This window comes from Anguilla anguilla, chromosome 2, assembly GCF_013347855.1.
Source record: "Anguilla anguilla isolate fAngAng1 chromosome 2, fAngAng1.pri, whole genome shotgun sequence".
Classification (NCBI taxonomy): Eukaryota; Metazoa; Chordata; class Actinopteri; order Anguilliformes; family Anguillidae; genus Anguilla; species Anguilla anguilla.
Window position 1 is genome coordinate 33,611,062 of NC_049202.1, and position 13,441 is coordinate 33,624,502.

Consider the following 13,441-nt stretch of genomic DNA (forward strand, 5'->3'; position numbering starts at 1 on the left):
ATTTGGTAATATTTTGTTAACTCATGTAAATACGCGAGAAAGTAAACGCTTTAAAGAATTACCATAAGCTTAAATCGCAACGTAGCCTACATAATAATCAATCTCAAACTGTATTAATTTATTTGCTTGGTTAACAAGCGTGCCAACTTTATGAAGAATATGTAATGATCATAGTAATAATAAATAATCCATAATCAACCATTGGGAATTCCCATGTCGTCTTGTTATTCACGTCAAAACATTTATATGATCAGATTTAGTAAAATCAGTTAATCGTCAAAAAGATAGCTTAACAGTTTAAACTTGAAGGGATATGAACACCACAACGCCATGAACACTGGAAGCTTTGAAGTACAAGTGCAATAAAGGCTTGCTTACAACTTCATTTATAAAATAGGTGCATTTTCATCGGCAAGACCACTAAATCTGATTTTTTTTAAAGCTCTGTTGATTATCTGATTTTTATTAACAAGCCCCTTTTGAAAGCACGGCGAACGAAGACATCAGAGAAGTCAAACAGGGTGAGCAATGGTTGGTTAAAAACTACCTTCCAACACTCGAGCCAACAAACCTCTGCTCGGTGCGTTCACTTAAACATCATTCAATAGGCTACGTCTTTCTGTGGTGTATTTTCAAATTTACCCCACCCCCTTAGCGAAACTAAGTTTGCATTCTTCCCAGGTTCCAGTTTTTTTCCCCCTGCAAGGACAATACAAAAGCGAAAAGGCTTGTATTTTTAGCTGCCTATAAAATATATGGTAGGGAACTAGGGACACACCCCCAATAGCCTAATATAAGGATGAAATATAAATCAGAGCATGTACACCTAGCATTTTAGAGCATATTTCTGTGTATAAACAGGTCATCATGACGCGCGACAAGCCGAAAAATAGAACAGAAGCGAAAAACTACGCTTCAGTTCGCTTGTGTCGCACAAGTTTCGCCGCCGGTTCGCGACGCGTTCGCATCTGGTGTAGAGGACGTCGCCCGCTGCCGTTGTAATAACAGTACTTCAACTACGCTTCAGTTACGCGCGTAGTGCGCTCGCGGTCGCTACGCGTGCGGTGGGTGTCCGGCTGGGTAGAGCGCGAAATCGGCCGGTAGGACCCCAAAGCAGTAGTTACTGCGGTTAGCCTTTGGACGGCAGTATTATTGTTCCTTATCTCTTTGCAGCTAAGGTTCATTGTTTTCGGTTTTTATTAAATAAAAATAAATATCCAAGAATTTATCTGTGTTTATTTTGAATATTAAAAAACATGTGAAAATTGGTTGCAAACATAGTCTAATGCATAAATCGTGATGAAAATGGGATCATAAAAACAACAATGCAAAGATCAGGTTGAAAATTAGATTTTAATTCCAAATATTTAAAGCTTACTGCTTTTCATTGCATAATCAGCAGCTCGTTTGTATTTTTCCCCTTTTTTTCTCCACTTTTTTTTTGTAGTACACTATTTCTGATGGCTCAGAACAAGCTAACTGAATCACCAATTGGAGCACCCCTGTGCATAGCGATTACTGCTACCCACTACGGAGTCCGTCAAGCTTTTGTTTGAAATCATTACCCTCTATGAGGGTACGTTAGTGAAAGGTACATTTCATACAGACTTTAGGAAGAATTTATCACATAGAGAGTAGTGAATGTGTGATATAGCCTGCCAGGTCATGTAGTAGAGGCAGAAACTCTGGAGCTTCCGAGTAAGTTAAATTCCAGCTGCAAATTTTTAGCTATTATTTCAAGGCATTTTCACATCACACTGGTGTGCAATGGCTTTTAGGCGCTGAAAATATCAAAACATTATGACCAGACCAGAATACCTATGTTTGAGAGGTGTAGCATTAAAGGGGGACAAAATGAGGATTGGCACAGAAACGTTGAATCTTATCACAGCTTCCATCTTATCAAGCTGGTGCACAGTGCCGAGTTGCAGAGAAAACACTAAAGAGGTTTTCAAGCTAAAATCACAGGGCTTTTATATAAAAAAAATATTAAATAACAAATGAGCAAATACATAAGCAGGAGAACAAGGACTAGAAACACAGGGCTAGGGGAGCACTGGAACACAAGAAGGCAATCTCAAAGACTGAGGCCGTATCCAAATTTGTATATGACTAGTATACTCAATAGACAAGTACATTGATTTCGACATGACCCAATTGATTAGAGTCAAGAATCCAGGAACTTAAAACCTAACACTAACAGATGAAACAAACTGTGAAAATGAAACAACACATGCTCAAACCAAAAAACCACTGGTACAACAATAGGTACTAATTAACTTAAACCCTAACACTAACAGATGAAACAAACTGAAAATGAAACAACACATGCTCAAACCAAAAAACCACTGGTACAACAATAGGTACTAATTAACTTAAACCTTAACACTAACAGATGAAACAAACTGTGAAAATGAAACAACACATGCTCAAACCAAAAAAACCACTGGTACAACAATAGGTACTAATTAACACAAAATAAAATGAATCTGGGGCTGAGGAGCTGCTGCCCGTTGTCAAGGCCCAGCAGGAACTGTGACAACTTCCCAGCATTTGCACGTACATTTTGACATTTAGCAGACACTCTTATCCAACAGCTTGCAGGTTGCATTTTTTTTTTACATACATTCCATTTATGCAGCTGGCTAGTTTGATTAAAGTAATTTAATTTGAAGTCTTTTCCTCAAACGCCAGCACTGCAATCAGGACTCAAATCCTCTGCATGTGGGTTAATAGTCCATCTTCCAGACCATTATATAACACTATAATTGTCCAATCAGGGGCCATACCTACACTAAAGCCCTCCAATTATGGGCCATACATACACTACAGCCCTCCAATCAAGAGCTATACCTACACTACAGCCCTCCAATCAGGAGCTATACCTACACTACAGCCGTCCAATAATGGGCTCCACCTATACAGCAGGCATTATCCAACCAGGAGCCGGAAATGTACCATTGTGATTGGCCCTTTTTAAGCATTCATCACAAGTTAATTTCATATTACACTTGAACAGTTTGTGGGTGAAACTAGAGCAATAGAAAATACCAGGTACAAGCACTGTGCACTTCAGGAAGGTCACTGCTTAGTGGCATTTGTAGTGAATCATAAAATGCCCTGAAAAATGACTTTACGGAAACCAAAATAAAAAAATGTAAAAATTTAAAAAACATTCTTGGGTTTATTGAGACAAACCACCTTTGAAATATTATTTTAATTTCATTATTTAAATGTGTGTCCTGATCATGTATCTGTACACAAAGGAGGAAGAGACTCTGTCCATCAACAAGTTTGAATCTCTCAGTGATGGGCCCCACAATCTGGATAATGTTCTGACTGTGCTTGTGTGTTCCATGGGGAATGAGTAATCGGCCACCCCCGGATTGAGGGAGGGTTTCTGTGGACAGGTGTCCCCTGCTCATTGCTCAATAGTGACACCCCTGGTCAGTTAGTAACCTGTGATCTCTCTGTGCCAGTTGCATAGTTTTCCAGTGCAGAAAATGCATGGCATAGAAATGCTTTTTGGGCTACAATGAAAATAAGGGGTAGCTGACTACACTTGTCTCCTGCCTCCTGAATGGACAGAGGCTCAAATCCTGCACACTTGCTTTTCTTCTGAAGAGTTGAAAATTTTTTGACCTAATGTAGTCACATAAAGATAGAAATGGAGTAGGCCCACACTCTTATATTTATTTAGGAGTGCAGGCCTCCTGTATTTTTATTTAGTGAATATTTGGTAGTTGCGTAGGTGAAAGTGTTTGCAGTAGTGGATTTTTATTTGCTGTTGTAAAACTTTAGTTTACTGCAGTATGTTTGGTTTGAAATAAAAATAAAAACTAGCAACAAGAACAACTATATAAAACATCAATGAAATGTGACATTCTGCTTAACTTGTCTGTTTTTCTTGACCACAGGGCACAGTGGGCAAAGCTCACTTCCCTACAGACGGGCTACAGTGTGTCTGGGGCTGCTGTGTGCTCTTTTATTGGCTGCCACAGTAGTCCTGTATGTCCTCTGTGAGTAACTGTCTGTGTCTCTTTACTATGATCCTGGTAAACTGTCATCTAAAAGTAAAAAAAAGGTCTGTTCTGTCATTTTACAAATTAATATCATATAGTGGGGTTCAGGATTTTGCTTTTGGCCAATCCCTTCGATTTTCATCCAGCTGTTGATGTACATTCTATTTTTAAAAAATATATACATTTATAAGTAAAAAAAAAAGTTACAACATAAGAGCTAATATGTGATGTTTATACCTTGACCATTGCTGGTCATTATTTTTTTCAAAAACCATTCAACATGCTTACCAAAATACAGTTTGACAAAGTAATTGAGACACATTTAATTTGGACGAGAAGTAAACACTTCATCCTGAAATGCACTTTATGCATGTTTTTTATATATACACAAATGTATATTTTTAAAATTACATAATTTATGTCACCCATCTGTATATATATATATATATATATATATGCAAAAAAATATATATACACATGTATTTATTTTCATTCTCATATATACTGCAGTATTCTTATAGAGCCCAAATAAACAATGATTGTTCATAATTCTCCAACACTGTAAATTAATACATTGATTTTACAACACAATTGAAATTTCACTCAACTTTTTAAAATACTTTTTTCATAGTTTGCCTAGATTTCTTCATTCACAGTTCACAAACCTAACAAATTATATGGCTTTGAGCTTTTTTCCAGAGATTAGCACAGTGATCTGGATCATACTGAACTGAGCTGAAATTCTGTAGAAGTCCTTAATCGATACTTTCTTTCCTAAGAAATGCATTTTCCCTTGTGTACTAGATGAAAGTCTATTAGAGAACTATTCAATGTTGGAGAGAGATCTGGAGGAGCTCAGAAGCAACTACAGCACCATGAATACAGAGAAAGTCCAGTTACAGAGTAAGTACAATGAAGTGATTAAGAAACTCCTCTTTTTGCAGCAGTGCTGTCCCTCCAGTTCACAGTGAGTGGTGCTACTCTGTTGTCCATCTGCAGAAAAGCATTTACTTTTACACTGTTACAATGAAAAGATCATTCTCAGAGTCTGCTACCTGTTCATTCTGTACAGGCAGTGTGTATAACTGCTGTCCACAGGGCTGGGCACAGTTCTCTTCGAAGTGTTACTACTTCTCTAATGAGATGAAGAGCTGGACAGACAGTCGCAGTGACTGCATTAAAAGAGGAGCTGACCTGGTGATTATAGAGAGTGAAGAGGAACAGGTAAGGCTCTGTAAAATAATTGTGAATGAGTGGATGGAGATAAAACTGATAACGTGCATTCAATAGAAGCCACTGTAAATGTAATTATGTAATTATATCTCATCTTGTATTGGTTCTTACAATCTAACGTGTTCAATATTACCACTATGGGTGAATCGCATTCATCAGTGGGGTGTGGCTCATGCTGTAGCTCAGTATCTCACCGATCCAGAAAGTGTCAGTGTGGACTGTTTGTCTCTCAGTGTCTACATCTACAGAGTGAGCAGTGAGGGTCATTCTGTGTTTGTTTTCAGCGGTTCATCAACAAACAAATAAAACTCTTTATCTGGATTGGACTGAGTTACTCAGCAGCTAAGGGTAACTGGCTGTGGGTGGATAGAACCCGTCTGAAGAAAGGGTAAGAATTCTTACAGAAACAGCACAGGATGTAAAAATATAGACAGACACAATCATGTATAATTTTAAACAACACCTTGGCAGATCAGAAATATGAATGTTCCTCTGATGGTAGCCAGTCTAAGGTTTGTGTTACTGCAGTGAAATATGTCACTGGATATGTTTATGGTTATGATAGTGCATATATGTGTACTTGACCCTTTTTATCTTTAATATTGTTCTGTTTGTATGATGAGGTTGATTTAATGAATACAGTTAATCCAGAATTATCTTCCAACAAGAAATTTCCACTGTCTCTCATGGCATGGCAATAAACAGAGAATGAGAAGGAGTCACTGTATAGAGCTTCTGTGTCTCTTTGCTTCCTTTACAGATTCTGGAGGAGTGGAGAGCCAGATGTTGATAATGGATTTGATTGTGCCCTGTTTATCCCTAATGTGAATGCATGGGATGCGTTTTTCTGTTCTAATAAGCATAATTTCATCTGTGAGACTAATGCTGTACTCCCCTAAACCATTTTTTATCATTGTATGTTTTTGGTTCTCTCATCTTGTGAGAGGCCGTTGACCATGCCAGCTGTGACAGTCAAACACAGGACCAATAAGCAGACCACAATGTTACCGTATTTGTTGGGAATATGTGGAATATACATACTGCTGTCTTTACTAGAAATGTATCTGTGAGACTAAGCTTTGTTAAATGCATTGAAATGACTACATGCAGAGTAGATTTAAGCTATTACATTATTGGTTCTATGGACATACTATACGTATAAAAAATCAAAAACCATACATTTGAAATGGTCCTCATCTTGCTGTTGTGATACTGTAAACTTAAATTGAAATCGAGAACAGCAGTCACTGCTAAAAAAGCAAATGTGTTCATTGGGCCTCATTTATCAATAATTTCGTAAATATGCACATAAGTTTCCCCGTAAAATTATACAAATTAACAACTGTCGCCGCATTTATCAAACGTTCGGAGGCACTTAGTTTCAATCGTATCCCCGTGCGTATGTTGATAAATCCTAATCAGTCGTAAATTGGAAGCGCGTTCACGGTCGCCTCATTGTAGCGCACCTCACGCGGTGACAGGGGGTCGGCCAGTGGGGTCATCAACCCCTGCTTCAGCGGGTAACCCATGTGTTGGAATGGCATAAGATCTTCTTGTTTGCCTCGTTAAGTCTGGCTCTAAGATGCTGCACAGTCTCAATTTAGAAGGGTTCTAAGGAATTGGAACCGACTCATGAGCCACTCGTCAAAAAAGTCACACCGGTCCCTGAAAATGCGATTTCGCCGTAGTGCTCTCGCCAAATCCTCTAATAGTGCAAGGTCCGCCATTGCAAGCTTGGACTTAACAGCATTTTGGCCATTTAAATAATATTTCTCATCAAGTATCTAAAAAATATAAAACTGCAATTATGAAATCATAACAACTCTTTGTAATGTTATTACTCATTTCAAACATTTTTGTTTTACTTAATTAAAATAGTATTCACATCCAATTTATGTCAGTTTCTTTATAATTTATCTTTCTTTATGATATTTCAATATTTCATGAGAAAATACGTAGACAAGGAAGCCCATTTAATGACCAATTTCATCAATAAAAGTTAAAAATTCAAGTTAAAAGACGAACTGCGGAGTTTACACACACTCTGCGTGTGGTCTCAGGTTTTCGGAAATTTCCTTTGCACGTCCGAACAAGTTGCACTCCCGAAAACTTTGATAAATCCCAGTTTTCATGTATAAATGTTGGTACGAAGGAATTACGAGAAATTTTGTTCGTATGTTGCTTGATAAATGAGGCCCATTGTGTGAAAGTATGAGCTAATAGGAAGAGCTCTCAGTACCTACTTACTCACTATCTCATAAAGGCTCTCCAAACAGAGGCTGTGTCCTAAAGACATAAGCCACATGTACCCACAAGTAAACAAGTGGTATGTGACTCTATGACTTAAATTCAATAAACATTTATCCTCAACTCTGACTTACAAGTATTATCCTTGCTTTATAATCCTTGCTGCAATTGATAGTCAAATTTAAGGACTAATGTTTATTGAATTTAGGCTTATGTGGTTCCTGTGTTACATTAATCTCAATCTGGCTGTATCACAGAAGCAAGTCCACAAGCTAAGAGTGTGTGTAAATGCTACATTGATACTCATAAATACCAAACTGATAAAGTACTAAAAATGATATTCCATGCATTTTTGAAGATTAAAAATGTATTAAACTGTGTCAAGTAAAGTTTTTGTTATTCTGAATGTCAGTTTGCTTGCTTTCTTTGTAATCATTTCCTCATCACTTCAACATGAGCAGATTTTACAGGATAATCTGAGAAGTGGTGCAGTTCAGCTACAGTTTCCAAATTTTATTGGCAACCAGCACTTTCCTTAGAAGTGGTGACTTTCACACTTTGAAGGAAGTTAAAATAAAAGCTTTACGTAGTATATATAATGCTTTCATAAACTTGGCATAATGGCTTCATGCATACGCAAATGTTGTGCTTCATAAAGGGTGGCAAAACATTTTCTTTTACAACATTATGCCAAATGTGACATAACCAACAATATCACCTGGCTAATGGCTAAACATTATAAAGGGTGCGTTAAACCTGCTTATGTAGGATCCTAGGCTAACTGTGATATAACTCATGATGTCACTTGATGTCATGAAACAGTCCAAATCAACCCGAGAGAAGTGAGTCCCCTTGAATGCTGTTACAATTTTTTCTAAATATACAGTAAATTACACATTTAACAAATTAAACACAGTACATATACGCGCGCACACGCACGCACACACGCGCACACTTAACCAGCATTACTTTGCCACTCTGACACATTAACTTTGTACTCATAGTTATGTCAGGTGAACATGTGTAATGTTATTAATTTGAGTTAAAATATTGTGAATATTATATGTGAAAGTATATTATTTATGCATCTAGTGTTCACGTTTAGAAAGGAAGAAATGCCCTTATGTTTATCATTTCTGTCATTTTCTCTTTTGTACTCATAAACTGAAAAGTAACACTGTTACCTTGTGGCTCAGTGTAAAATAGGTGGAAAAAACCAACGAGAGGATGAATGTGATTAAATTTGTGAAACAATGGAAGACAGATATTCAAGAAGAGTGCAAACCATGAAAAATTCAAACACAAACCAATTGAAAGAATAACGGCAAGGTCTTCTGCCGCCGATCGTACCTTGTCTTGTCCTGCTGTTGCTGGCGCTGCACTGACTCCAGTACCTTGCGGTACGTCCAGGACAAGGTACGATGGTGTGCCCGCACCCACCCCTCCATGTCCCACTTCCTCGGGGTGGGGGGCACATTCATTGCCAGGTCCACCGGGAGCCGAGCATGGCGCCCGGTCAGGACATAATGCGGGGCGAAGCCGGTGCTTGTACGGTGTTGTTGTACCCCTGGAGCAGAACGGGCAGGTGCTCCGACCACCGGCCCTGTTCCTCCTCCTGGAGAGACCCCAGGAGAGACAGCAGCGTCAAAACGCTCGCAGGCCCCATTGCCCTGTGGGTGGCAGGGGGTAGTGCGGATCTTCGTGCACCCATAGAGCTCGCAGAACGACGCCACCAGGGAGGACTCAAAGGCCGCCCCTCGGTCAGAGAGGAGCCGCTTGGGGCACCCCCAGTGTTGCACCACTGACCCCCACAAAGCCCTCACCACTGTTCCGGCCGACTGGTCCCGTACTGGTACTGCCCAGCCGTACCTGGAAAACAAATCAGTGAGGACCAGCAGGTACAGGTACTCATCACCGGGACGCCCCAGCGCAAGATGGTCCATAGCCACCACCTCCAGCATTTCACTCAACTTTTTAAAATACTTTTTTCATAGTTTGCCTAGATTTCTTCATTCACAGTTCACAAACCTAACAAATTATATGGCTTTGAGCTTTTTTCCAGAGATTAGCACAGTGGTCTGGATCATACTGAACTGAGCTGAAATTCTGTAGAAGTCCTTAATCGATACTTTCTTTCCTAAGAAATGCATTTTCCCTTGTGTACTAGATGAAAGTCTATTAGAGAACTATTCAATGTTGGAGAGAGATCTGGAGGAGCTCAGAAGCAACTACAGCACCATGAATACAGAGAAAGTCCAGCTACAGAGTAAGTACAATGAAGTGATTAAGAAACTCCTCTTTTTGTAACAGTGCTGTCCCTCCAGTTCACAGTGAGTGGTGCTACTCTGTTGTCCATCTGCAGAAAAGCATTTACTTTTACACTGTTACAATGAAAAGATCATTCTCAGAGTCTGCTACCTGTTCATTCTGTACAGGCAGTGTGTATAACTGCTGTCCACAGGGCTGGGCACAGTTCTCTTCGAAGTGTTACTACTTCTCTAATGAGATGAAGAGCTGGACAGACAGTCGCAGTGACTGCATTAAAAGAGGAGCTGACCTGGTGATTATAGAGAGTGAAGAGGAACAGGTAAGGCTCTGTAAAATAATTGTGAATGAGTGGATGGAGATAAAACTGATAACGTGCATTCAATAGAAGCCACTGTAAATGTAATTATGTAATTATATCTCATCTTGTATTGGTTCTTACAATCTAACGTGTTCAATATTACCACTATGGGTGAATCGCATTCATCAGTGGGGTGTGGCTCATGCTGTAGCTCAGTATCTCACCGATCCAGAAAGTGTCAGTGTGGACTGTTTGTCTCTCAGTGTCTACATCTACAGAGTGAGCAGTGAGGGTCATTCTGTGTTTGTTTTCAGCGGTTCATCAACAAACAAATAAAACTCTTTATCTGGATTGGACTGAGTTACTCAGCAGCTAAGGGTAACTGGCTGTGGGTGGATAGAACCCGTCTGAAGAAAGGGTAAGAATTCTTACAGAAACAGCACAGGATGTAAAAATATAGACAGACACAATCATGTATAATTTTAAACAACATCTTGGCAGATCAGAAATATGAATGTTCCTCTGATGGTAGCCAGTCTAAGGTTTGTGTTACTGCAGTGAAATATGTCACTGGATATGTTTATGGTTATGATAGTGCATATATGTGTACTTGACCCTTTTTATCTTTAATATTGTTCTGTTTGTATGATGAGGTTGATTTAATGAATACAGTTAATCCAGAATTATCTTCCAACAAGAAATTTCCACTGTCTCTCATGGCATGGCAATAAACAGAGAATTACATTACATTACATTACAGGCATTTGGCAGACGCTCTTATCCAGAGCGACGTACAACAAAGTGTATAACCATAACCAGGAACAAGTATGACGAAACCCCTAGAGAGAAGTACCGGTCCAAGTACAGGGAACAACCGCATAGTTCAACCTGGACCCTGGTGGTTAAACTGATTAACACTAACAACGAGAACGGCAACAACGCAATCTATGGAAAAATAAAAATAAATAAAAATACAAGTAGTCGTTAAGACTGGCGCATCAACTAAGTCACCTATTAAACAGCTGCCTAGTTACAACCCTAAGTTTAGTCATTTACAGGGGGGGAAGGGATGGGGAGAGGTGCAGCCTGAAGAGGTGGGTCTTCAGTCGTCGTTTGAAATGGGTCACAGTCTCAGCTGTTCTGACCTCCACAGGGAGGTCATTCCACCATCGTGGGGCCAGAACAGAGAGGAGACGTGTTCTGGAAGTGCAGGTGCGAAGAGGGGGAGGTGCTAGGCGTCCTGAGGTAGCAGAACGGAGGGATCTGGCTGGCATGTAGGGTTTGAATATCTTGTGAAGGTATGCTGGGGCTGATCCCTTGACTGCCTGGTATGCTAGAACCAATGTTTTGAATTTGATGCGAGCTATAACAGGCAGCCAGTGGAGGGTAGTGAGCAGGGGAGTTACGTGGGAGTGTCTGGGGAGGTTGAAGACCAGACGAGCCGCAGCATTCTGAATGAGCTGCAGGGGTCTGGTGGCAGATGCCGGTAGTCCAGCCAGAAGAGAGTTGCAGTAGTCCAGGCGGGATAGAACCATTGCTTGGACCAGGAGCTGGGTTGAGTAGGTGGTGAGAAAGGGGCGGATTCTGCGGATATTGTATAGGAAAAATCTGCATGCCCGGGTTACTGCTGCAATGTTGTTGGAGAGGGACAGCCTGTTGTCCATCATCACTCCGAGATTCTTGGCGCAGGGTGATGATGTCACTACGGTGTCCCCTAAGGAAATGGAAAAGTCGAGGAGGGGAGAGGATAGAGCAGGAATAAAGATTAGCTCCGTCTTTCCCGGGTTGAGCTTCAGGTGGTGATTGTCCATCCAGCTCTGTATGTCCCTCAGGCAAGCGGAGATGCGGGCGGGGACCTGTGTGTCCGATGGGGAGAAGGAGAGAAAGAGTTGCGTGTCGTCGGCATAGGAATGATAGGACAAGCCATGGGCAGATATTACAGGGCCAAGGGATCTGGTGTACATGGAGAAGAGAAGGGGACCAAGGACTGAGCCCTGGGGAACTCCGGTGGTGAGGGGACGGGGTGGTGATACCTTACCCGCCCAGGCAACCTGGAAGGAGCGGTCAGAGAGGTAGGACTCAATCCAGTCAAGGACTGTGCCGCGGATCCCTGTTGCTGCCAGGGAGGACAGGAGGGTAGAGTGGTCCACAGTGTCAAATGCAGCGGAGAGGTCTAGGAGAATCAGGACAGAGGAGAGGGAGGCTGCTCGTGCGGCATGGAGTGACTCACTGACCGAGAGGAGTGCAGTCTCAGTCGAGTGGCCAGGCCTGAAGCCAGACTGGTGGGGATCAAGCAGGTTGTTCTCAGAGAAATAAGCAGAGAGCTGGTTAGAATGAGAAGGAGTCACTGTATAGAGCTTCTGTGTCTCTTTGCTTCCTTTACAGATTCTGGAGGAGTGGAGAGCCAGATGTTGATAATGGATTTGATTGTGCCCTGTTTATCCCTAATGTGAATGCATGGGATGCGTTTTTCTGTTCTAATAAGCATAATTTCATCTGTGAGACTAATGCTGTACTCCCCTAAACCATTTTTTATCATTGTATGTTTTTTGGTTCTCTCATCTTGTGAGAGGCCGTTGACCATGCCAGCTGTGACAGTCAAACACAGGACCAATAAGCAGACCACAATGTTACCGTATTTGTTGGGAATATGTGGAATATACATACTGCTGTCTTTACTAGAAATGTATCTGTGAGACTAAGCTTTGTTAAATGCATTGAAATGACTACATGCAGAGTAGATTTAAGCTATTACATTATTGGTTCTATGGACATACTATACGTATAAAAAATCAAAAACCATACATTTGAAATGGTCCTCATCTTGCTGTTGTGATACTGTAAATTTAAATTGAAATCGAGAACAGCAGTCACTGCTAAAAAAGCAAATGTGTTCATTGGGCCTCATTTATCAATAATTTCGTAAATATGCACATAAGTTTCCCCCGTAAAATTATACAAATTAACAACTGTCGCCGCATTTATCAAACGTTCGGAGGCGCTTAGTTTCAATCGTATCCCCGTGCGTATGTTGATAAATCCTAATCAGTCGTAAATTGGAAGCGCGTTCACGGTCGCCTCATTGTAGCGCACCTCACGCGGTGACAGGGGGTCGGCCAGTGGGGTCATCAACCCCTGCTTCAGCGGGTAACCCATGTGTTGGAATGGCATAAGATCTTCTTGTTTGCCTCGTTAAGTCTGGCTCTAAGATGCTGCACAGTCTCAATTTAGAAGGGTTCTAAGGAATTGGAACCGACTCATGAGCCACTCGTCATCTTCGGCAAAAAGTCACACCGGTCCCTGAAAATGCGATTTCGCCGTAGTGCTCTCGCCAAATCCTCTAATAGTGCAAGGTCCGCCATTGCAAGCTTGG

General features: G+C 40.8%; 2 protein-coding genes and 1 long non-coding RNA gene across 3 annotated transcripts in view; 2 read left to right on the forward strand and 1 right to left on the reverse strand.

Moving 5' to 3' along the window:
- The window catches only part of LOC118221903, a 136,980-nt gene that overhangs the window by 98,445 nt on the left and 25,094 nt on the right, over positions 1–13,441 (reverse strand). The window lies entirely within an intron of this gene.
- LOC118221884 (C-type lectin domain family 6 member A-like) overlaps positions 1–13,441 on the forward strand; it is a 100,520-nt gene that overhangs the window by 47,653 nt on the left and 39,426 nt on the right. The gene's annotated exons all lie outside the window — the stretch shown is intronic.
- LOC118221891 (C-type lectin domain family 6 member A-like) lies at positions 4,977–6,258 on the forward strand. The gene is made up of 3 exons (XM_035407332.1): positions 4,977–5,246; positions 5,540–5,643; positions 6,016–6,258. Exons 1-3 carry the CDS (start codon positions 5,049–5,051, stop codon positions 6,152–6,154), a joined length of 441 nt encoding a protein of 146 aa, XP_035263223.1. The 5' UTR covers positions 4,977–5,048; the 3' UTR covers positions 6,155–6,258.